General features: G+C 47.8%; 1 protein-coding gene across 2 annotated transcripts in view; it reads left to right on the top strand.

Moving 5' to 3' along the window:
* Positions 1-25068, top strand: part of GFRA2 (GDNF family receptor alpha 2) — an 89965-nt gene that overhangs the window by 50429 nt on the left and 14468 nt on the right. For both annotated transcript variants that reach the window (XM_077151842.1, XM_077151841.1), the window contains 2 exons: positions 22453-22562; positions 23375-23515. In XM_077151842.1, the coding sequence (XP_077007957.1) occupies positions 22453-22562; positions 23375-23515 (251 nt within the window). The remainder of the gene's footprint in view (positions 1-22452; positions 22563-23374; positions 23516-25068) is intronic.

The raw sequence follows: 25068 nt of genomic DNA, 5'->3' as shown, positions 1-25068 counted from the left end.
CATCACAGGTTCCTTCTCCAGCCTGGGGAACCCTCTCCCACCCAGCTGAGTTCTCTGGCCCCCAACTCACTAAGCCCTGGCTTCCCTCTTACTCAGCATCTCCAGCTCTTGGCCTGCCTTCAGGAACGCTTCTGCAAACAAAGCCTCCTTTTAGTGGCAGGGAAACCCAGGCTTCTTGGCCTCAAAATCCTGCCCATCCTCTGAAAGAGGGACCTGGGGGAAGTGGAGGGAAAACCCCTCTCCTTATTTTTAATTCTTCCTCATCCTGCTGGGCCTTTAGGAAGATAAAACACAGTTGATTTCTACACCAGGTCATCCTACGTAGAGCCTGTGGGCCTCTATCTGGGGACTTTGAGTTCCTGGGCTGGGTGGTTTGTTCATTCACCTTGCAATAAATACTTGGTGAGTTCTTGAGTGTTCTTTTTCTCCTTAAACAGAGATCGTAGAAGGTAGTTTAACCTTTTCTTGATGACGCAGTATTATCTTGACTGTCAGGGAAATTGCACAGATGGTATATAGTGGTGCCTTCAGGTGTTACTGACTCATGTAGAACTATTTGCCCTACACTAATTAGCCCCAGACTCCTGTGAATTTTGAGTCGCTGTAGTTTGCTTTTTTAGTATTTCTGTCTCCTTCATTGTGTCTGCTGTCACTGCTTTGCTGAAGGCCTGTCTGCCCTGGGAGTTTCCTTCTGTCACTCTCTTTTCCATGGAATCTTAAACAGTTAACCAAATGTGTTAGAATTAGGTATGCACTAGGAAGTTACTAGATGTAAGTGAAGAGATAAAGGATTTTCCTTGGAGTAAAAGATCTGTTTCAGTGTGCAAACTTTATGCTATCTATTCCAGGTACTTCCTTGTTCTTGGCTGGCTGCCAGATAAGTGACCTACAAATGTGCTATTCTGGTGGAGCCCTTTTAGATTAAAAATATGTATTTTAAGATGACTTTGGAAAAGGGACAAGATAGCACATTGAGGGCTTTTGGAATTAGAGTTGGCTATGGAGATGTATAAGAATATTGGGTTTCTTAGCCTCCTTCTCCTTTTCTTTGCAAAGACAATATGACCAAACCCTTATTGTCTTCGGTTTCCTTGATCATCGTGGGTAACATAATTTTATCCTGTCTGTTTTCAGTGATTTGAGGGCCCAAGGACTTGGATGAGGGCAGTTTGTTGGGTCCCAATGGGTAGGTTGTGGCACCAGCACTGAACATCAATTCATAGGATGACGCTCTGGTCCCACAGCTGTCATTTCCTCAACACGTGGCCCTGAGCAAATCGATTATGGTGACAGTGACACCTGTCCTAACCAGGGGGTGCTGTGAAGGTCAGATAGAAATAACGTACTATAAGGCTTCCCAAACTGAAAAGCTGCTTTCAGATATGAGATGAGTGCAAGCTGAGATAAGGTCTGCAGTGAGATGTAAAGGAAAGAATCCTGGGCCAGAATTCCAGGGTCCTGCCTACATCTCCCCCATCTCACAGCACAAGCTTAGGGAAGCTTTGAAACCTCCGTGGGTTTGCTCTGCTATTTGAAAACAAAGGTGCTGAATTAAATAATAGTTATCTCAACTTCCGTGTTTCATAGACTGTGATTTGCCTTATTTCTGGAATTTGGGGTGGTGAGGAGAACCCTGGGGCCACTGAGCCAATCTAGAAAGTCAAGGGCTTTGCGTTTTGTTGTCGTTCTGCAAGTGTTGTGGTCATATACATTTGCATGAGGATGTGTGACCAGTGTGTGTGTGTGGATGAGTGCTGTGCACGTGGGACAGGCGTGCCAAGACACAGGCATGCAGCGAGAGACACAGGTGTACCGAGAGAGACACAGGCATACAGAGAGAGACACAGGGGTGCCGAGAGAGACACAGGCATACAGAGAGAGACACAGGCATGCAGAGAGAGACACAGGCGTACCGAGAGAGACACAGGCATACAGAGAGAGACACAAGCATGCCGAGAGAGACACACGCATGCCGAGAGAAACACAGGCATGCAGAGATAGTGCTTGAGCAGCTGAGCTGTTGAGAGAGGACTTTTCTCTTTGTCTGGGTGTGCAACGCTCCAGCTCCTGCAGACAGGAGCTGAAAGAGTGACCTTGGGTAAGCCACTTCCTCCGCCTTTGGGCAGCAGCTTCTTCATTTCTGAAATGAGGGGGGCTGGGCTAACTGACCTCTATGGTCCCTTCTGTGTGATAACACTGAGAACTCACAAAACATCTTTTCAGTCCCTCTCTTCCTACCAGGAGAGGACATGGGGATCTGTCCTGCGGCTCTGCCACCTTCTTGAACTCTCTGGCCTGGGTCAGGTTGCGACAGTTCATCCCTCTAGAGCATCCTAGGCCACTGCAGCTCAAACACTGGGTCTTCCAGTTCTGAGAGCAGGTCCTTGAACCTGCTGGGTTGTCTGTGTAGCATTTGGGCTTTTCAGGTCTAGAAACATAGGGACCAGACATGCCAGAATGGGATGTGGCCTCTTAATTCTCATGGGCTGTAACAGCAAAGAGGAGAAGAATTGTCTGGTGACACTGAGCAGTGTCACTAAGGCCCTTTAGGGGTGGAGGTGAGAGAAAGGGGAGACTCAGCATGTGTTTTCCTTCAGGTGTGATGATCATATTCAGGTGAGGGTTCATGAATGAGTGTGTGTATAGGCATGAGAGAGGGCTCTACTTTCGTTGTGTACATTTCTATGCATTTTGTCAGTGTGCTCTCCCCAAAGTGTTTCTGAATTGTAGGTGCTTACTTTTGTAAGGAAATTGCCATCTCCTTTATTACTAATAATAAAACCTAGATTCTCCAAGGTTGTATAACAAGAAAATCTGCAAGTGGGATTGAGGGCAGATGGACCTCCCAGGCCCCCCCTTCTTGTCTCCCACGATCTCCTTTACCTTGGGGCCCAGAAACCTAGATCTTCCTGTGGCCTGCTGGGGGATTGTCCTCATGGTGCAGGTCAAGAACCAGACCCATCCCAGAATAAGTGCTGCCCCAGCTGGTGGCGCAGGCCCCTGCAGACATGCCACCCAGAAGCCTCATGTGCTTCCTGCCTGTGATTGGGAGTTTCTTTGCGGAAGTCTTACCTTCTTTGCATTCTCTAGAACTGCTCCAGGAGTAGATGGAGTGTGCCTAGGCCAGAGAGTGGCCCAGAGCTACCTGCCACTCACCTGTATGGAGCATCTGAAGACTTTTGTTTTAATACCCAGCTGGCATTTTCACTATTAAAATAACTTCTATATGTTTAGCCTTTGGAAAACAATTCAGGTGTTTGCATTGGAAGTAGGATATCATTACAGAGAGAGGACTACGGAATAACAGAGCAGACAATTGGCCCGAGCTTCAAAGAGGGAGGAAGGCCTAGTGTAAAGGCTAGTGTTGGTGGTCAGACAAGAGGACGTCGTTCTGCTGCTCTGGCTGACCACCATCCTGGGTCTTGCACCCCTGTGTGGTCTCTTAAACTATTACTGGAGCATGTCTGGCCCTGGGAGGCCATCAAGTTGAAGTCTGGGAACCTAAGGAAGAATCTATGGTTGTCCACCCTTGGAGGCAATGGGGCGGCTGCTATCCAGATGTGGAGCACCGAGGCCCAGCCCTCACACCTATCTCTGCTCTGGCACTCCCTGGAGGGAGAGGAGCACCTTGGGAATCATCCAGCATCACTGAGGGGTCATGTCCTGGGAACCTGACATTGAAGACGTGTTAGCCCTCCCCCCATGGCAGCCCCTGGGATCTTCCCAGAGACAGCCACCCAGAAGTGGCAAGGGGGGGCCCCTGCTTGTCTCCTCTGGTGTGGTGGATTGAATTGTGTACCCCAGTTTGGACATGGTCTTGGTCTTGGTCTTGGTCATGGCCTACATTCTGGTGGGTTTGGATCCATTGTAAGAAGATCTCTTAAGATGTCACTTCAGTTAAGCTGTGGCCTAACTGAATCAGCTTGGACTTTAATATGGTTTACTAGAGTCCTTTATAAACAGAGTGGAAGTCAGATGGAGAGAGAAGCCATGGGAAATGGCCAGACAATGGAAGTCAGTGGAACCTGGAAGAAAAAGAAGACATAACCATGTACATTGCCATGAGATGGAAAAGCCAAGGAACTCCAAAGATTGCCAGCCTGCCAGAAGATACTAAGCCCTAAAGGAAACAAGCCTTTTAGCTTCTGAAACCTTGAGCCAATAAATTCCTGTTATTAAGCCAATAGTATTTGTTTTAACAGCTGGGAAATACATGTGGGGAACTGGGCCCATGCTTAGGCCAGCAGCAGGAGAATGTTTTTGTAGGAGCGACTGCCCACGCTGGGCACTCAGAGGGTCTCATCCTACATCTGAAACAGCCTGGGAGGAGTGAGATGGAGAGGATGCTGGAAGTATAGAAGGGGATTGATGAGTGAGTAAGTTGAATAGGATTGCCTCCTCCGTTCCCTATCCGTGTTCACCTGGATTCTTAAAATGTGACTCTATTTGGAAATCGGGTCGTAGAAGCAGAGGACACAGAAAACATGAAGCAAAGAAGGCCATGTGAAGACAGCAGCAGAGATTGATGTGGTCCCACCATAAGCCAGGAGCCACTGAAAGCTGGAAGACGCAGGGAAGGGTCCTTCCCTAGAGCCTTCAGAAGGAGCATGACTCTGCGAACACCGTGATTTTGAACTTCTAGTCCCCAGAACTGCAAGAGAGTAAATGTCGGTTGTTTTACGCCACTAAATCTGTAGTGATTGTTATGGCAGCCCTGAGAACCCCGTCCAGTGAGGCAGGGTCTCTCGCAGTTCTCCAGGGGACGCCATCAGCTAGAGAAAGACTGTCTTGTTGCTTTCATGTGATTCCCAAGGTTGGTGGGATCTGGTGCACTTTTATACTGTCCGTGGTAGCTTAGAGATCTGTACCCTAGAAAAACATGTTCTTAAACTTACTCCATTCCTATGGGTGTGGATCCTTGTAAATAAGTGCTTTTGATGAGGTTACTTCAGTTAAGATGTGGCCCAGCTGAATCAGGACAGATCTTAATCTTATTACCAAATGCCTGATAGGAAAGATCAAAGAGGAGAAAGCCACAGGGACCAGCCAGAAGCGGGAGCTCAGTGAAATCAAGAAGTAAGGAGAGGGTGGGCCATGGTGGCTCAGTGGCAGAGTTCTCACCTGCCGTGCCAGAGACCCAGGTTCGATTCCCGGTGACTGCCCATGTGAAAAAAAAAGTAAGTAAGGGGAGGCCACCATGTGCACTGCCATGTGATAGAAAAGCCAAGGACCAAGCATAGCTGGCAGCCAGCCCTGGAATTCTAGTCTTCATGGAGAAGGCCTTGCCTTGCTGATACCTTGATTTTGGATTTCACGTAGCCTCAAAACTGTGAGCCAATAAATTCCCATTGTTTAAGCCAACCCATTGCATGGTATTTGCTTTATCAACCAGGAAACTAAAACACTGTCCCAGAGGAGAGGGTTCAGATGGGCAGGTGCTACTCAAGAAAGACTGGAAAGTACTAAGGGGAGCTTTTTGAGGAAAGGGAGAGGGAGTTGGAATGATGGGTGTCAGAGCTCTTAGGAGAGGATGTGGGTGGAGGGCTGCTCTAGAATGAGGAATTACTATGGTTTTCTAGACAGAGGAGCCAATGAAAGACCACATCTTTGAGGGCAGAAACCAAGAGCAAGTTTCCATGGTCTCCTTCATGCATGGAAATTAGCCAAGTGTCCTCTGAGATGGATCCCAGATATGACTCTTAAGGGCAGAGTGCAGAGTGTTCAAGGCTACTGGCTCTGCCCTTGTAGCTGTCACCTCCACCTTGGGGTTCACTCTTAGATTCTATTGCCATCATCATGCCTAACACCAGAGGGGAGATGTCCATCCCACATTGGGACAGCAGCCCAAACTCTTCTTGATGTCGTTGGCATCAAGCAGCCTTGGGATTTCATCACAGACAGCCCTGGCTTTAAGTCCCAGCTCCAAGATTTCCCAGCTGTGCAACAAGCAGTTCAGTTTCTCTAAACTTCATTTTCCTTCTTTGTGAAATGAGGAATTTTGGGGGTCATGTCTCATGGTCTTTGTGAGGATTAGACAAGTTAATGCTTTTAAAAGTGCTTAGTGGACACACATCAAACAGTCAAAATTGTTAGCTATTGTTATTTATTAGCAGGTTGGTTGGTTTCTTAGGTAAATGCAAAGGCAGGGATAAAAGGAAATAATTATAGCAAACATAAACAGCATAAAAATACAGGCTTCCAAATTATGGGCTTTAGATCCTGTGTGTCTGGGCTGACTCAGCATCTTTAGGGGCTCTCTCCTGCCCCAGACTGGGAGCTGGGCCTCCATGAAAGGCTTCTGCCCTAGCCCCCTTGCCCTGGGAGTCTTTCTAGCACCACCTCTGGAACCCACTCAGTCTCCAGTCTTTCTGTCGCTGAACCCAGCAACCCATTGTATTGTACAGGCCTGCAGGTCTTGTTCCTGGTCAGGAGCTGGATTGGGATGACCCAGCTCTGAGGTCTCAGTCTGGGGAGGAATTCAATCATATCCTTTGAGGTCATTGGTATGAATCCTTGACTCTGCCACTGTTTGGCTCTGTTTTGAAGATGGAGGCTTTGGTGGCATTCTATTGTCTCTTATGTCTGCTGCTGCCCTCCCTTTCTGCTACCTTTCAGAGCCATGTGTTTCATGGGATGGGTCATGAGAAGGTCTGCTGTATGTGGGTGAGCAGGAGCAAGTCCCAGTCTGGAAGGCAGGTGTCCAGGGTCAACTCCATTGTAGCCTATTCACGACACCCAATGTGCCCTGTGGGACTTCTCATAGCCCCTTGCTAGGAGTGAGATATGTATGGTGTTATTCCATGTGGTATCTATATTTGAGCCTGGGGTGGGCCAGGGGTCTAGGAGGACTATTGTGTCCTCTACCAGCTCCTGAATGTCCCTGGGGTATGATTTTTCTTGATTTCATTTAAGTTCAGTTCTATGTAGATGAATTTACATTGTCTTTGCGTCCTGAACACCTTCATCAAAATGCAGACTTCATCCCTTGCAGAGCCTTTGCCTGGAAGTCCCCCAGCCACTGGATCTCAGATTATCACTCCCAGTCTGTCTCCTGGCTTAGGAGAGCACTGTCTAAGGTCCTCTAACAGTATGTTTATGAGCCCACTATTTGCCTTCTGCAGGTTTACTAACCGCAGAGAAGTGTATCAGCTGGGTATTGAAAGAATATTTTTGTTTCTCCACCTCTTATCAACCAGCTGTATAATTAGTCCCCCTTCCTCATTGCCACAGAATTAGCATACATTGATACCCCTTGCACCCCATCCTAAAGCAACTACATACCCCTACCCCCAGCAATATCTGGATGAAATTCAGGGCTTGGAGTACTCCAGTTGGCCAAGGGGCAGCATGAAGGAATGCTGAGATACACAAGGCCACCGGGAAGACCATCTGTGGAGAGACACAATCAGGCTCCCCTGCTGGGACATGCTACCTTCCGGTGCAGGAAGCTGGAGGATTGCTCCCTGGGGTTTTGGGTCAGAGATCATCAGCCTGGCCTTCTGGCCAGATCTGATTCACTTTTCACCCTGCAGACTTTGTGGGCTTTGAAAAGGGATTCTCCCTGTGGCTTTCTTAGAGCTAACTCCAACTGCACATGCCCCCTCTTGTTTTCTGGTGGGTCTGGGCTGTGGTTTCCCACACCAGCCTCTACTTTGTCTTCCCTGTTTGTCTGCCTTCACTGGGGCATTATCTTTTCACTCAGCCCTGACCTTCAGCCACCTGCCATGGGGACAACCTTGGCTGACATGACACACTAAGATACTTCCTTCTGCTTGGACCAGAAACAGAATTAAGAAGCTGGAGTTTGCTACAGAAAGTGCTGGACTTCCAATGGTGTCATGTCCAACCTACTTTCTAGCCCACCGGGGAGAAGATTGTGTGGTCTTAGAGATCTACCACCCACTTTAAAAATCGCTTGAGAAGCTTAAGGCTTTCCAAGTGGAGTCCTGCCCTTTATACCTTGGGAGGTTGATGGTGGAACCCTCTGGAACCTGCTTCCTTCTAAGGGCTGGACCAGGTGCCCTCTAAAGGTTCACATTCTTTGCATCTAGATCTCTAGATGGTGCCATAAGTACCTACTCATTTCATACCTCCCCAGTGCTGAATTCATTTCCTGCCCTCTGCTACACCATTGGCATTGATGACCTTCCCTCTCTCCCAGGATCTGCCCTCCCCTTTGTCTGGGATTTTGACTCAGGTTCTCCTTTCCCCTGTGCTTTGTGCCCCTATGTGCTGACCCCCATCCCTTGACCCCCAGGCTTGGCATAGCCCTGCAAAGAAGAAGAGATGAGTGTCTGTGAAGGTAGCAGAAGCAGGCTCCAAGATGTGCTTATTCTAAGATAAATGCATTTAAACTCTTGATGAGCTGGCTACAAGGCTGATTCCTTCTCATGTGGCATTCTGTCTTCACATAGGAGTCTTTTTTATGCCACATGGGATTAGTCTACCTGGACATTTTGTCTTCTCCTTCGATGAAGCCAGAGGCTCCAGTTCAAATTCTCAGAAGCCCCAAGGTCCTGATGTTCAGTTTCTTTGTAATAGAAACTTTCAGTTGGTTTTCTGAGGGCTAATGACTAAGCTAGTGGGACCCACCAACCACCTGATCTCCCTGTCCAGATGTCTCTGGGGCCCCCACTGATTTCCATCCAGTCCATTCTGCATGGGCAAGGCACACTGGTAGGAGCTGACCCACTGTGAGACTAACTCCATGTGAGCCAAGTGCTGGTGCCCACAAAGAAGGGCATTGCCTCCCAGGCCTGCGGGCCTGCTCCCTCCCTTCTCATGCCCATGGAGGACCTTAGAGTTGCTGGCTATGGAGTTGGGGAGGGCAGGTGGAAATAGGGACGACCCAAGATTCAGGACTTAGGGTAAGACCTGCAATGAGGACTATTTCAACCCGAGTGTGTGTGTGTATGGCCTTGTGTGTGTCTCTCAGAGTGCGTGAGGGACGTGTGGTGAGCTTGCAGATCCCGTATAGGTGAGATGAAAGGCCCGTTTCTCTCCTCCCTGGATGCTGCGTTCTCTGTTCTTGACCTTACACTGACAGTTTGGAACCCCCCAGTTTATAGGTATTATTTCATTTTTTAAACACTTTGTGTAAAACAGTAACCTCAGCGAAGGGGAAAGAAGAAAGAAGAAGGAAAAAAGCTGAGTTCAGCAGCTACAATTGCTGTATTTTTCATCTTGCATCAGCAAGTTGCGACCACAAATAATCTGGTCTTACATGCTTCAGTGATGCTGCCGCTTAAGCCTTGCTTCTCCTCCTGGGACGGAATATTCCCGAGAGCCAGCATCACGCCTTCTCCAACTTCCCTGGCCCAGCTGGTGGGGAGGTGGGCAGACAGGGCAGGAGCACGAGTGGGGAGGGAGGAGCACAGAGGGGGAGAAGCTCTGGGCCGGCAAGGGGGTGGGTAATTAATTTCTGAATGGTTTCTGGAATCAGCTAAACATTTCCTTTTAACTAGTTTCCCCAGCCTCACAGCCTTTATTAGTCCAGGAAAAATGCCATTTATAATGGATGGTGCCTGAGATGCACAGCGTCCTCGTTAGTCTATATAATGAGAAGAACTCGTGGTAGCATAGCTACTCAGATATTTGCCTGATAAGAAAAATATTTGTCTATGCAGGTCGCTAGAGAAGGCCTGAAATGGAGGGCAACGGGGAAGGGGCTGAGAGCCTAGCTCTCCCTGCAGACTCTGCGGATTTTCTTAGAGGGGACCCTGGCCACATGCAGTCCTTCTGGCTCCCTGGTGGGGCTGGGCTGTGGCGTGCAGCCTTCACACCCTCTTTGCCCACACCGGCCTCCACTTCTACTGCCCTGTCTTGGCTCCCTTCATTGGGAGTTGTCTGTAGAGTCAGCTGAAGGAGAGTTTGGGTGCCCTAGGACGGCCTTATTCTCTTCTCATTATTCCTAAGAAGAAAAACAGTCAATATTTGCATAGTGGATTTTATTTTTCAGAAGTCCTTTTGCATGTGTGACTTCTATCTAGTCTTCCCAAACACTCTTCTTTGTAGGTAGTATAGCCACTTAGGCACAGAGAGGTGGCATGCGGCACACTTTGTGACCCCCCAATACTCTGCTCTGTCCCTGACTCACTCTGATTTCTGCTTGTTTGAGAATGGACACTTTACCCAACCTTTTTCCCCATGGATCCATTGTATCCTCCTCTGTAGGTCCCCGAGATCCGTATTAAGAGTGGTGCTCAAGGATGTGTGTTAATTCTTGTGGGCCACCGGGGCCTCCTTTAGTGAATGGCTATTACCAGAGAGAGCGAAGATATTTTTCCGAGTTCCTAACAACCACTGAACAGGATCTGAGAGGGGTGGGCAGTTTTTGGGAACTGTGCTGTCTTAGAGACACGAAGCTCAAGTTAATGCAGTACTGATGCATTTTGCTTCACTGCCAGCTGGAGATTGGCTGAAAATTTTATTTTTCAAGGGTCGATTTTAGAAGAATTTTTGCATCATCTCAATTGCTTAGAGGAAATTCCTCTGTGCCTCTAGATATGGTCTCCATCCATCCACCATCCATCTATCCATCCACCCACCCACTCATCCACTCATCCATCCATCCATTCTTTCTTCTTTTTCCTCCTTCCTCCCTCCAGCCAGTGGTTACTGAGTCCCTATTAGACGTCAGATACTACACTGGGCACTGAAAAGTCAAACATGAATAAGATGTTTTCTGTTCTGAAAAACTCATAGTTTAATGGGAAACAGATAATAAATTGCAATGTAGTGATTTAAGTACAAAAATGAATGTTTGTGAAATGTTCAGAGTTGGGGCAAGACAGTCAGGTAAGGTTTTCTAGAAGACATCACACCTGGACTGAGTTTTTTTTTTTTTTTTTTGGCATGGGCAGGCACCGGCAAACGAATGGACTGGGTTTTGAAGGGTGGAATGGAAGAGATTGCAAGGAGGATGCACTTGGAGGAAGGCATTCCTGGCAGGAGGAGCAATGCAGGCAAAGGGCATCTGAAACATCATGGTTGGGGGACTTTGCTCTGAGGGCTTGGGGCAGGAGAGGAGAGAAGGAGTGAGAAATGAGATGAGATGGTTGAGGTCAGAAGGTCCCAGTGTGGAGATCAGAGTGGCAAATTATAAGGCCATAGAAGCCCATGGAGTTGCCTTTGGAGAAGGTAGTGGGGGTTGTGATTGCCTGAGTCAGAGATTAGAAATACAGTTGACCCCTTATAAAAGCTTACAGCTGCCAGCATGCTGGACACTGTCCTGGGTACACTACAGTGATCTGCAACTCTTCCCAGAAACTCTTATTCTTACTCTTATTTTGTGAATGAGGGCTGAGTCCCAGAAGGGTTGAGTAATTTGCTGAAGGTTATACCGCTTTCCTGGCAGACCTGGGATTTGAACCAGGTGATCTGGTGCTGGAGATTTTGCTCCTCACCATCTTTATGCCTGTCTAGCTGGTCTGCAGTTTAGACTAGGTATCTGCCTCTGGCTTTTTCTCTGTGTTTTATGTTTCAGGAAATGTGATTTGATATAAGAACATATCTGAATCTTTGCAACAATGGAATGTTAGGGTTTGGATGGGTTGCAAAGGCTGAGAAACACTCTCTGTGGAGTTTGAAGGGAGGGGAATTGTTGGAAATAAAGGAGTTATCATAACAGGGGTCTGGGACTTTGAGTAGGAGGACCGTGGAGTTGGGAAAGGGAAGGATAAAGGCTGGAACTTGTAGGCCTTGAAGAACTAAGACAAGAAGACATCGGGTGTCAGGGTCTTAGGCTCCGTCACAGGGGCATGGTTGGGGAGCCTTGCTCTGAGGGTCGAGGTCAGGAGAGAGGAGAATGAGTCAACCTCACTATCTGCAAGGTTGGCCACCTGCGACTTGGACTTTGCCCACTTCCTGGCTACCACAGGATCCCCTGCTACCCTCCACTGCAGAGAAGTGGACCTGGAGCTTCTCACTCTGGAGAAGGAGGGAAGGTGGGAGTGGGGCACAAGAGAGAAGAAAGCTAATCTTATACCACCAGTAAGGACCATATCAGCATCCAGAGAAAGCTGAAAGAAATCTTTCAGCTGGCTGGCTACCTAGCTCAAGGCTAACCACACTCTTAACACAATAAGTCAATCCTCACTGAATAATTAAATAGAGAGCCTTCATAAGTATTGACTTAATGTGACAGCAAGTCTATAGTGGCTTGGGGTTTGCTTATGTAAACACAATCTCTTGTTCAGCTTACTTAGCAGTTCAATGGAATAGAACAGTCCTTCAATTAAAATCAAATGATGCGTACATTTAATTCATTTCTTCTCTTACTGGATAATAATGGGTTTGGAATACAGGTGAAGGCATTGGGAAAGAAATCGAGAAAAGGCTATCTGTCCACCTGCCTGTGTTTTTGGAGGGCCTGAAGGGGTCTATCCAAGGGCAGTCTCTTGAAGGAAATGGCCTCAGTCCCGCTTCTGGGCCCTTGGGGGGGATCCATGTGGGAGTGGCTCAGACAGCATCCAGCCCTCCTGTCCTTCTCCTGCACATACTTGGTCCAGTGGCTCTGGTTGGTTTGCTGGTCTCTGGTGGTGGGTGACCTTGGAATAATTGATTGCTCCTGGTCAGCTGGGGCTCGGTGGCTCCAACCACAGGTCATTTTCCATGGACACATTCCGGGCCCACCTGGAGGAGGGAAGGCATGCTGGGTAAGCTCCAGACCAGACAGAAAAGGGGAGGCCAAGGAAAAAGGGGCACTCAATTGATTCCCTTGGATGGTTCCAGAAGAGAAACAAACATTCCTCATTCTGTGACTTCTCAGTGCTAAGATATTGGGAAGGGAGGAAGGGGTTGGGGAAGAAAAGACTGGGCAAGGGTTGGACAGTGTGGTAGGAGGGGAAGTCTACTGGCTTCTAGCATTCACACCTAAGTCTTCTGACTTTCCTGCTGTGATATTAAGTGAGACAACTAACCTCTCTGAGCCTTTGTTTCCTTAACTGTAAAGTAGCGGTAATAAACCAAGTTTGGAGAATTGCTGTTACTGCAAAATGTGGTGATGACTGTGAAAGCACTTTGTATGGCACTGTACAAATATAAGGGGTGCTTATTGATCATAGCCATTATGCCCCTTTGACCTGAAGGGAATGCGCTCATGCCTTCTACACAGCATTTGATGATAAGCCGTGGTTAGCAGACTCCCCTAAGATTAATAATAATAATGGCAGCAAGCGTTGGTGGAGCACCCATTATGTGCTGAGCATTTGTGTTAATTCTTCATTGGGTATCTCACTTAATCCTCACAACAAAGATATGGGGTAAGTACTAATATTACCTCCATTTTGCAGATGAGGAAACTGAGACCCAGAGAGGTGTAAGGACTTACTCAAGGTCACACCAGCCAGTTAGCAGCTGAGCCAAGGTGCAAACTCAGTCAATTTGACACTAGAACGAGGATCTTTATGACTAGGCATGCTTCCGTAAGGGGCTGGAGCTGAGGAAAGAGTTGTCAGAGAATTCAGGATCTCTTGAGAGAGGAGACTCAAACCTTTCTGCTTGTTGCAGCCTCTGCTGAGTTCTTGGTCAGGGGCCAAAAGTTTGATGGCTGTTTCTCAGGGTAGTACCAGGGTCTCTTCTTGAGCCTGCATGTTCCTAGAGTTGATGCTGCCCAGGAGTGAGAAGCCAGTTCTCCTTAGAGATGTTGGCTTTTTTCACTCAGCCTGTTTGATTTGGGACAGAGGATTAGTTGAATTTACTGATGCTTCTGGAACCAATAATATTTTCTCTAGCCAAAGGCTCAGAAAATCATTGTTTACAAAAACCCAGGATTCCTGTGGCTTTCTTCAATTAAACTTAAAAAATTGCCATTTCAAAGCAACTTTATTAAAAAAGAACACAATCAACAGTACCTTCTAAGCATCTTTTGAAATTTAATTTTGGATCGTGTCAGTTCATACACTTGACATTTTTTCTATTGTAAAATGTCACCTAAACAAGGTGGAAGCACTGTATTATTTCCTGCATTTTATTCCCTAATATGATTTCATGTTTTAATTTTCGTGTATTGACACAATCTATGTCCTTGCTGATTTTAGTAGCTGTATAGCTGCTGCCTGTGGCATTAGAATCCATTTCAGCCATTCCTCTCTAGTGAAGCTGGGGAAAGCTCCAAGGCCGGGTCTGTCCTCCTTTATGAATTTTACCTTCTGCTTCCATTGCTGCTAGCATTATCAAATTCTCTTTCTATCCTGTCTCTTTTGCATGGGTTAGACAGACCCTTTGATTTTGTCTGCTGTCCTTTTTAGTCTCTGCCTTTTTTGGTTGCTTAGAACTTGTATAGAAAAGATCACATAAATTCAGGGAGTGAAGCTAAGCGAGCACCAAGAATTTTTGTTTTAGGTGTCATAGACCCAACTGGCTTAAGAAAAAATACAAAAGGAATTTGTTGGCTTGCGTAATGAAATATGGAAAGGACAAGGGCATAACCAAAGACTCAAATACAAATAGGAGTCTCTATCTCCTTGTCTCTTGTTTCTGCTTCACTCGGAAGGTCGGTTGCCTGTTTATTCATGTTACAACCACGAGGCTAGAACCATAGTCCCAGTATATCAGAACTCATATCTGTGGTCTTATAGCCAGAAAAAAAAGAATGTTCTTCCTTTTCGGCTCCATTAGGAAAAGTTTAGAGAAGGACCCAGTTTGGCCTGGCTTGTATTATTTCCCTATACTGGTAGGTGTGGCCAGCAAATGGGGCTCTGTGATTGGTTCCGCCTGGGTCATGTGTCCACGCTGTGGTCCAGGTGATGGAAAACTGATTGGCATCCTTTATTAGAATACCTGGCTAGAAGAGGGAGCTGGCCTCCTCTCCTACCCCAGACCCAAGGGAGCTGCAGCAAAATAATAAGTATCCCCTATATAGTTGAAGAATAAATAGGAGGAAAGGAAGCCAAGTTGATACTTGATTTCATAAAACAAGTGGTGGCAATTGCCTGAAGCATGCAGGATCAGGCTGTCCACAGTGAACCCTGGAGGAGTCAGAAAGCAGCCGTGTGGGTGAAATCCATTTTTTCCCTTTCTCTGTGTCACATAACATTGAACCTATTTAACCAAGCCCTGCACCGCTGGAGGGGACCTCAGAAAGCCATTCTGCAGGCACTTGGGTCTCTTAAAGCCATTTTCTCTGCATTTCCATAAATAGTCTACGAAGCCCATCCTGAGTAATTGACACTTCTTGGGAGCTCTTTCTCCCCCTCCATGAAACATTCAAGTACCCCATTCATTTGCAGGCGGCAGTACTGGTGGCTGCCCCAGAAGTTACTGCCCGTGGTGGGTCGTGGCAGCAGACAGCAGAAGAACAGACCCTGTTCTCTTTAGCAGGTGCCTGGCCCTGGTGTTCTGTTGATGAGCTGGCTGTAGGGTATTTGTGCCATTTTGCCTCTCTGAGCTTACAGGGTCCTCGTTGTGAAATGTACCTACTTTGTGGGATTGCTCAGAAAATTGAGCTAACAGTGTCTGACACATAGTAGGTCCTCAGTAAATGTTAGCTTCCCTTCTACCTTCCTCTTCTTCTCCAACCAGTAGAAACCCGTAGGTTTCCATGGTAGCAGCATGACAGGTATAGCCTAATGAATGGGAACTTGGAGAAGTTTACAAGAAGTTCACAAAGCCATATATTGGCCAACGTTAAAAAGTTTTGGGTCTCTGTGGGAGTGATATCAGCCCAGTATTACTCTAGGCCAGACTAATTTGGGAAAGTGTATGTATTGGGGAAGCTGTTTACATGAACAAGGGTGGGTCTTATTGACAGCAGGTGTTTTAGTTTGAAAGTTGCCAGAATGTGATATATCAGAAACGGAATGACTTTTCAAAAGGGGAATTTATTAAGTTGCAAGTGTATAGCTCTAAGGCCATGAAAATGCCCAAATTAAGACAAGGTTATAAGAATGTTCAATCTAAGGCATCCTGGAAAAGATACCTCAGTTCAAGAAGTCCAATGACGTTTTAGGGTTTCTCTGTCAGCTGGAAAGACAAATGGCGAGATCTGCTTTCTTTTCAGTGGCTTCCCTGGGGCTCTGTCCGTTCTGTTGGCTCTGTCAGTTCTGGTGGCTCTGGTGGCTCTGGTGGCTCTAAAGCTTTTTCTAAATTGGTTTCCTCTTAAAGGGGTCCATTAAGCAACCCCACCTTGACTGTGTGGAGACACATCTCTATGGAAACCATGTAATCAAAAGTTACCACCCACAGGCGGGCCGCGGTGGCTCAGCGGGCAAAGTGCTTGCCTGCTATGCCGGAGGACCTCGGTTCGATTCCCGGCCCCAGCCCATGTAACAAAAAACGGAGAAACAGAATACAATAAAACAAGAAAATGTTTAAAAAAAAAAAAAAAAAAGTTACCACCCACAATTGGGTGGGTCACATCTCCATGGAAACAATCAAAAAGGTCCCAGCAGTAATATTGAATGAGAATTAAAGAACATGGCTTTTCTGCGGTACATAATAGCTTCAAACCAGCACAGAAGGTATTTGTACTTTCTCTTGGCTAAGACCAAAGAATAGCACTGAGACACATAAATCCGAGTGTAACTGTGTGTCTGTTTAGGGTGTGTGTGTTTGTGTTTGTGTGTGTATGCATGTACTTTGCCATGCAACTATGACCTTTCTCAGGATATGGCCTGAAACATTACTTTCTTCAGTGGCTGGACCATAAGGCGGAGATATTTAGAGCTGAGGCCAGAGAGGGAAGTCTGAAGGGTACCTGCAAGCGCAGCTTTGAAACCTGTTACTTGTCGTACCACTTAATCCATGCAGAGGTTTTCAAACTTTACACTAGAAAAGTGTAACCTTTACTAGTGTAAAGGTTTTCACACTTTCTAGGGTGCCCCAGAATCATCTATTATTAAATTAAATACTTTTTACTTAATATTTTATTATTTAATAATCCAATTTATTTAATTATTAATTATTAATAATTAAATCACTGGGCACCATACTGCCCCTAGAATTTCAGGCCTTATACATCTAGGGTGGAGCCTGCAGATTTTGCATTTCTAACAGGTTCCCAGGTGGTACTGATGCTGTTAGTCTGTGGCTCATACCTTGAGAGCTACAGATCTATAGGAACTCCACCCCTTCCATCCCAATCTGAATGATTTCTGCTAGAGTGCAGACATCCACGCTTACCTCTTTTTTATGCTTTGCTGGGTGTACACGTGCCCATCAAATAGGGTTGCCATATTTAGCAAATGAAAAATACAGATGTCCAGTTAAATTAGAAATTCAGATAAACAATGAAAAACATTTTAGTATAAATATTGCCAATATTGCATGGGACATGCTTAAATTAAAAAGTTACTTGTTTATCTAAAATTCAAATTTTATTGGACGCTCTGTATTTCCTTTGGCAACCCACTTATCAGATTAGGGTTCAGGTGCTTTTCCCTCTCCTGCTGCTTTCCTTTGATTGAATAGGCTACAGCTGCTGAAGAAACAAACCCAGAGCGGGGTTGTGAGTTTAGGAGAGATCCACCTGCTTGCTGCCTTGAGCTCATTTGGCACTCTCCAGTTGATCTCTGGGAGAGATGCACTTGGCTTGCATCCATTTTGGTTCTCTTGCTGGTTCTCTGTTTTTCTGTCTGTTAGTCTGTCTCTCTGTGCCTCCCATGCTTGCTTCTATGCCATCTCTCTTGTGGGGACTGAAAGACTGAAATCCGAGCGGCGATGGGGCTCATCCAACAGAAGTTTGCTCCTGGCAGAAAGCAAGGAGTTCAAGAAACCAGTGAACTCCCGGTGTGTGTGGGAAAGAGTGACATCTGTCCCAGAGATTATGCAGAGATCGCCAGCTGGCTTATCATGCATTATGAAAAGCGTAACATTTGACTTGGAGAACGTTACCCACCAGGGCTGGGACCGGGAGCATGGACGCGGCTGGCTCGTGTTGTGGTTGGAGTGGGGACTTGTTCGGTCTCTGAGGCTGGCAGAGAGGAGCCTGCCACCGTGGACTTTATCATGGATTTGGGGGCAGAGAGAAACCTGAGCAATCAGAAGCCTCCTGGTGACTTGGACTTGGCATCCTCCTAAATGCCCCATTTGTCACTTTTGCTCGACAAGGCCGCCTTGAGGCTGAGAATGGAGAAATGGAAGAACAGACGGCTTAGCTGCTTCCTTTCACTTCACCTCTCCCCTCTGTTGTCTACTGGTCCCAGGCCTACCTCCTCCCCTCCCTTTGCTCTGAATAGAGTTTTCTCTCCCGAGGCCCTGGCACCGACGATGGGAGCCTGCTGTTCAAGGAAATAGGCCACAGCCTCACTGGAGCGAGAGAGAGCTTTACCCGGCCGTCACCCTGGGGCCTGGCTTGGAGGGCCTGTGCTCCCTCTTCCTGTGTCCTCAGCACGGTGTGGCGAGTGGCGGTGGGGCAGGGAGGTCACTGTTTGCCTGGGGTCCGCGGGGCTGCCTCTGCAGCCTGGCAGTGAGAGAGAAGGAGAGGAAGTTCTCTCTCCTCAGTCTGCTAGCACTGCCCGTGTGGGGGCCCAGACCCGCCTCGGCAGGGTAAGCAGGTGTTTTTTTTCCCTCCTTCCATAGTATCGGACACCAAACAAAGCTGTTCCCTGATGGCTCTTGCAAATGCAGGCACAGTGCTCCAGATGAGAAGGCTTGGTAGAAGGGGAAGATAAGGATAAGGATGTCTTCTGCCTGTCCTTAGCGTCTGCTATTTGAAAGCTCTCTCACACTCACCATCTCGTTTTTTCTTCGTTGTAGCCCTGCGAAGGAAGTAGCATGCACGGTTATCCCCATTTGATAACTGGGGTCACTGAGTATCAGAGACGTAACAGGCTTGCACAGTATCACACAGCCGGCCGGCAAGAACAACAGAGCTGGGGTTCTTTTGCCCATGTGACCTCACCTCTGCTCTGAGCAGCTGGAGTCTGCGCCCTTCAGCTGCAGTCACTGAGAATTCCCACTGGCCAGCTCCACCTGGTTTCTTAACTCTTTTACCTTCTGTTTCTGACCTGCTTCCTTTACTTCCCCCTCTCCCCAGATGGCATTTCCTCTCTTTGAGGGCCCTAGGGAAATATTTTGGATTCCCCAAAGGCCCTTTGTAGCAGCAGTAAACCTCTTATCATCCTTCACCTCTTTACTCTGTCTCCAGTCCCTGGGGCCCAGTGGCCTTTTGAGGAGCCTGATGGTTGGAGAGGCCAGCCAGGAGCCTCAGGGTCCCTACATTCAGGGAGTGGAGAACTGACCTTGCGGAAAGGAAACGAGGCTGTCTGGTGCAGCGTTGAAATTGGCGCTTTCTGGGGGACACCTGACAGCTGCAGATAGAGCCCGAGCCCTGGAGGCTGCTGTAGGGAACAGTGTGCTCCTCCCAGGAACATAAACCAAAAGGGGCTTCTCACCCATACGGGATGGGACCCTGTGATGGTGGGCATACCACTCAGACCCCATTAGTTGGGTTTCCTTTCTGACTTTGCATTGATGTGCATGCCATTCCCATCCCTTGTTCTGTCATTCACATGGTGGGGCTCTGTGTGTGCTGGGGGAATGGATGAATGGATATCTGCCACCTTATCCCTTCCTAGAGGGACCATGGAGGATATAGATGAAGAAACAAAGAGAGTCTGTCACCCTAGGAATGTATACTCCCATTGGAGAGATCAAAGAGGACAGTATCAGAAAGTTCCTGTGCTACTAAGTTGGGGACTTAAGTTGCCAGATTATTTAATTTAAGTTGCCTGGATTAGACTATCTGTGTAGCTGGAATATAGAGCTAGAGAAATCCACATGGCTGGGGTGGTTAGAAAGGGCTTAATGGGAAGGGACTGGAATGAACCTTGGGAGGAGGCCACAAGGTATTGAAAGTGGCTCCTAGTTTTCAGGTGAAAGATATTTGAAAGTCTCTGTGGTGGGAAGAAGATGGTAACTTGTGGTTTGCTCGTGATCTAGCAGCCTGCTTGCCCCACACCCCATAGGAGTTTGGTTCTAGATTTCTGCTGCTCACCTGCAGTCCCCCTTGGTGTCGAGTCCTGATACTGTCTCCTTGGCTACTTCTGGGGTAGATATTTGGCCAAAGCAAATAATGAAGTCTTTGAAAGTGCTTAGGGATTTTTGATTTTGTTTTGTTTGATCTCAAAATTCCCTCTATCTCTTAATGTCCCTGACTCTTTTCAGCCCACCTTGCAGGTCTCTGGAGGTCTGAGGAGTGGACAGAGACCATCCCTCATTCATCCTCTTGCAGCACTTTCTCTCATTTGCACACGTGAGGCTGGGTTGGAGAGTGGGGGAGGAGGCTAAAGGGGTGAAGCAGTGGTTGGAAATGCTGCTTTTCCTGGTGTTGAAGCTTGCTGGTGAGGGTACCATGGAGAGTGCATTTATGAGTGGGATGGAGGGCAGAGGTACTGCAGATTTCCTGCTCTTTTCCTGGAGAAGACAAATTTAATTCTCCGAAGCCACAGAGCATTGGCTCTGCAAGGACCTTTAAGGTCCTCTGGAGCTTGCCCCTTGGACACAGGAACAATGGCATCTGCCAGAAGGTGAGCCGCCTTGTAGCTGGAAGTCCTGGGATTGGCTCCTGGCTCCACTGTGTAGCTGCTCCGTGATCTTCAGCAGTTATTTAGTGTCTCTGGGATTCGGCTTCCTCATCTATAAAATGAAATATTAACAACTGTCTGTCAACTCTCACGGGGTTTTTGTGAGAATTAAGTGAGAAAAGATAGATTTGGAAGTATCTTTTAAACTATAAATGAAATTGCTCTTTATTAATTTGATAAATAAGGAAACCAAGTCCCAGAGAATTAATGGACTCACCGAAGGCCACCCAGCGAGTCGGGGGTCACAGCTAGAATGAGACGCCAGGCCCGTCTTCCGACTCTTGGCTTGGTGCTCGTGCTCCCTCAGTGGTTCCTCACTGCCTCTGTGGGCTGAAGGGCCCTGGGACAGGCGAGGCCTCCCTTGGGCCGAATCCTTCCCCAGTGTTTCCTTCCTCTCTCAGATCCCCGTTCTCAGGACCGTGGGGCTGACAGGCTACCAGAATTTGTCTGTGTTGGGGGACAAGGTGGGAAGCCAGTAGGACATGCTCCAGGCGTCTTCCCCCTGCTGCCCTTGTGCCTGCTTTGTGGACATTCCTCTCTTGGCAGGCACCAGTCCCTCCCAATCTCTTGTCCCTCCCAATCTCTTGTCCCTCTCTGTCTATTTGTTCCTTTCTCAAATAAGCCAGCATTCTAGCGGAGAACTCTGGGGAGCAGAACTTGTGTTAACTTTGCCTTGTCTCATGGGGCAGCCTTACAGTGTGGAAGGAGCATGGGGGAGGCATCGGCTGGTCTGAGTTCTGGTCCTTCTCAGTAGCTGGCTCATTGGGTTGCCATAGAGTTCACACTGAACACATGTTTATTGAGGTCCTACTATGTTCCAGTCATTGGGAAGACATGGGTGAACAAGACTTTGCTACTTGCTTCGTTGAGCAGCTATGAGACCCGATGATAGGACAGCTGCTGTAAAGGGCACTAACCTAATAATTCTTACTGTTATTTGTCATGGTGGGAGGGGCAGCGTCATCCCCCAGCCAAGCTGATGTTAACAATCTGTGAGCTGGGGTACTAGGGCCAGGGGAAGAAGGAGTAGCAGTTGTCCTGCATGTTAGATTTGAGTGCCCTGTGATCCACAGAACACTCTGTGTCCAGGCCCCAGGCTGGGTGCTGGGGTGACAGAGTCGAGTCGGTGTCCGCCTTCAAGCACCTCATGGTCTAGGGGGGAGCCCAGAACTGTCACCCAGTCATTATGATGCAACATTTTAGGTGCCAGCATTGAGGAATGGGTGATGGCAAAGTGTTATGGTCAGTCTGGGGAGAGAAAGGCTGATTCTGTCCAGTGGGATTGGGGAAGATGGAGGAGGGATGGGAAGGATGGCTTTGCTCTAACTTGATGCAAAAGAGACTGGCCAGGAATGCCCATGGGAATGTCTCCCCTCCAGGAGACCCTGCTTTTACCTTCCTGGGAGCTGCTGCTCCTTTTATCCTCAGACAGAACCTATGAAGTAGCTGGGGCAAGTATCATTGAACCCATTTTGCAGAGGGGAAGAGAGAGGTGTGGAAGGACTTGGACAAGGTCACCCGAGGAATGTGGCCGAGACCAGGCCTTCTACCTTGGTCCCAGGCATTCTTTGCAAACCCAGATCCTTTCTGTGTTCCTCTGACTGTAGGATCCATTAGCATACGATGTTTCTATGTGTCCTTGAGTCCTTTTCGTCGGTCAGTCAGTGAGTATTTCTGAAGCCTCACTATGTGCCCTGCATGTGGGAAGTCTCTGTTCTCAAGAGGCTCCCAGCCTGGCTGGAGAGACAAGACACCTGTCCCCTTAAACATGGTTATGTCCTCTCTGCTCTCCTCTCTCTTCCTGGCTTCCTTTGTCCCTGGAAGCCACAGAGAGAAGATGCTCTGCCACTGGCTGTCTGGAGGAGGCCAGCGGCACAGTCAGACTAAACTCCTGTTTTTCTCCTTTGGGTCTTCTCCCTGGCATCAGGTCCCGACTGGCAGACTTCCACGCCAATTGTCGAGCCTCCTACCGGACACTCACCAGTTGCCCTGCGGACAATTACCAGGCGTGTCTGGGATCCTATGCCGGCTTGATTGGTAAGACTCCCCTCTGTGCACCTGGGATCACAGAGGCTCCCTGCTGTCCCAGTCCCACTGGGCAGAGCTGAGGCCGTGCTCTGGGACAGCAAATGGAGTCAGCTTGAGCTTGCCCTTCTCTGCTGCAGATTCAGATGGAACTACAATGGGAAACCAGAGGACAGGCTCGCTCTTTATTGAGAAGGAGGGTGCCAGCTATTTATCAGGGGGAAGAAGGGTCCCAGCAGCCTTACAGTCTTTTTTAAATAATAAGAAAAAGTAACATTGATTGTATAGTTATGACATTCTAGTTACTGTTCTAAGAAGTTTACATGGACTGTTTTATTTAATTCTCATAATAGGTCTTAAATAGGGGAACTGTTGATATCTCTATTTTATAGATGAGGAAACTGAGGCTTAGAGAAGTTGGATAACCTGCCCAGGTTCAACTAGCTATTAAATATTGGCACAAAGATCCAAATCCAGGATGTAAACCTAAGTTTCCCTGATATTGAAACACACATTCTTCTCGTTAGTGAAAGAGAAAGCAAGGGCCCATGCTCTACAAAAAGGCTCCTGGGATCTTCTCTGCCTTCCTGGTGATGAAGAGCCTAGTATCCTTTGTGCCTTTGGCCCCTTTGTCCCCTGCCAACTCCATGGTCATTGGGATAGCTAAGCTCAGAATTAGGATCATGAGCTAGGATGTATGCATGTTTGGAAGGCAAATGGGAGAGAGGTATCAGGCTTCTGCCCTGCCGTGCCTAGGATTTGGGGGCCCAAAGCAAAGGACCCACTGCTCCTCTCTCCTTCCTCTCCCCTTCTTCCATGTCCAGGGTTTGACATGACACCCAACTATGTGGATTCCAACCCCACTGGCATCGTGGTATCCCCTTGGTGCAGTTGTCGTGGGAGTGGCAACATGGAGGAGGAGTGTGAGAAGTTCCTCAGGGACTTCACCGAGAACCCATGTCTCCGTAAGTCCTAGAATGTTCTCCCCATCCCCAGAAGCCCGTCATGCCCTTCCATCCCCAGGAGAGACCCTGGAAATCTGCCCTAACCATCTCTTTCTTTCTTCTTTGTGATGATCACTGGCATATATGGGACTTCTCCACCATGGGTGTTTCCTACAGGGACCTTGGTATCTGTGGTCTTGGAGAATCACATTAGAACTGTCAACCTCAGTTTACCATTGGAGGCCTTGAAACTATGTCAAGTCAAGGCCAGAGATTGTTGCTCTGTTATCCTGACAGCTTCAGCCAGGTTCCTCTAGGCACTGCGCCCTCTTTTGAGGATCCCCAGCATCTGTCACTTCTCTTTAAGGAGTCTATTTCCCCTTGGAAGTGGTAACTTTATTTTCAACTCATCAAGTTCCTAATCCAAAAGCTAGAGAGAGAGGCCTTTGATCTTTCCATTCTGACACCCATTGCTACCCCCTGCACCTGAAGATTTCTTCTACCTTCTCTCCCTTCTTCTTTCCATCCATCTATCTTGCCTGCCTGCTTGCCTTCCTTCTGTCCTGTATGGCACTTGGAACTCAGAGATACAAGTTACAATCCTGTCATTGAGGTGCTTGTAGTCTCATGGAGGTCTCCTGTCCGGGTTAGGTTGGTGGTCACAGCAGGGGGCTCAGTGCTAGGGCAGTGGTTTGCACAGGACTCTAGGAACCCAGAGTGGGAATGACCAGCTCAGCCTAGGAGAGGGAGGCCCTGAAGTTTTCTCAGAATATGTGTACCTTGGTAGTTAGTTGAGTATTGGTCAGTTGGAGAGGTAGGAAGAGCATTCTGGTCCACCATAGGCAGAGGAACAGGGCTCTAAAAAAAAAGACAATGGTGGGCTGATGGAACTGCAAACCATTTAGCCTGTCTGTAGCATTGATCAGAGTGAGAGAGTTATCTGGGCAGGCAGAGAGAGTACTCCTTGTGAAAGGGCCTTGCAGACCTGGAGTTGGGATTTTATGGTCCTGCAGGTGTGGTGGTGGTGGTTGTTGGGTCGTTGAAGGGGTCTAAGCAAGTGATGTGATCAGATCTGTGTTTCAGAAAACTCCCTCTGGTTATCGTGTGGGGGAGTGGGGGTTGGGCTATGGCTCTGACAGGTCAGAAAACTGTAGAAGCTGTTCATGAGAGAGGGCTGTGAAGCAGAGCAGGGGAGAAAGGATGGAGAAGAGAGAGATGTGGGGAGCCCATTAGGAGGAAGGCTCAATTCACCACAAGTGGGTGGTTTGGGAGGTGTCGTGGGTGACTAATAAGTTTCTGATCTGTGGGACTTGGGTAGATAGAGATGATACTTCAATACTGGAAATATGTTGGGATATTGCAGAAATCAGTATTGACAACAGTAGGGAGAAATGCTGAGTTCGGCAGTGGATACAATGAGTTTGAGGTGTGTATGGAACATGGAGGTAGAGATTTGGGTAGGTCCTTGGTTATTGGATAGAATCTTGGTGACAGAGTTTGGTCCAAGAGGTCAGATTTGGTAGTCCTCAGGGAATTAGTGCTAATCAAGGCTTTGGGGATGGGTAAGGAAAGTG

Source organism: Tamandua tetradactyla, chromosome 3, assembly GCF_023851605.1.
Source record: "Tamandua tetradactyla isolate mTamTet1 chromosome 3, mTamTet1.pri, whole genome shotgun sequence".
NCBI lineage: Eukaryota > Metazoa > Chordata > Mammalia > Pilosa > Myrmecophagidae > Tamandua > Tamandua tetradactyla.
Note: the sequence above shows the minus strand (reverse complement) of the source record. Positions and strands in the feature narration are given on the sequence as shown.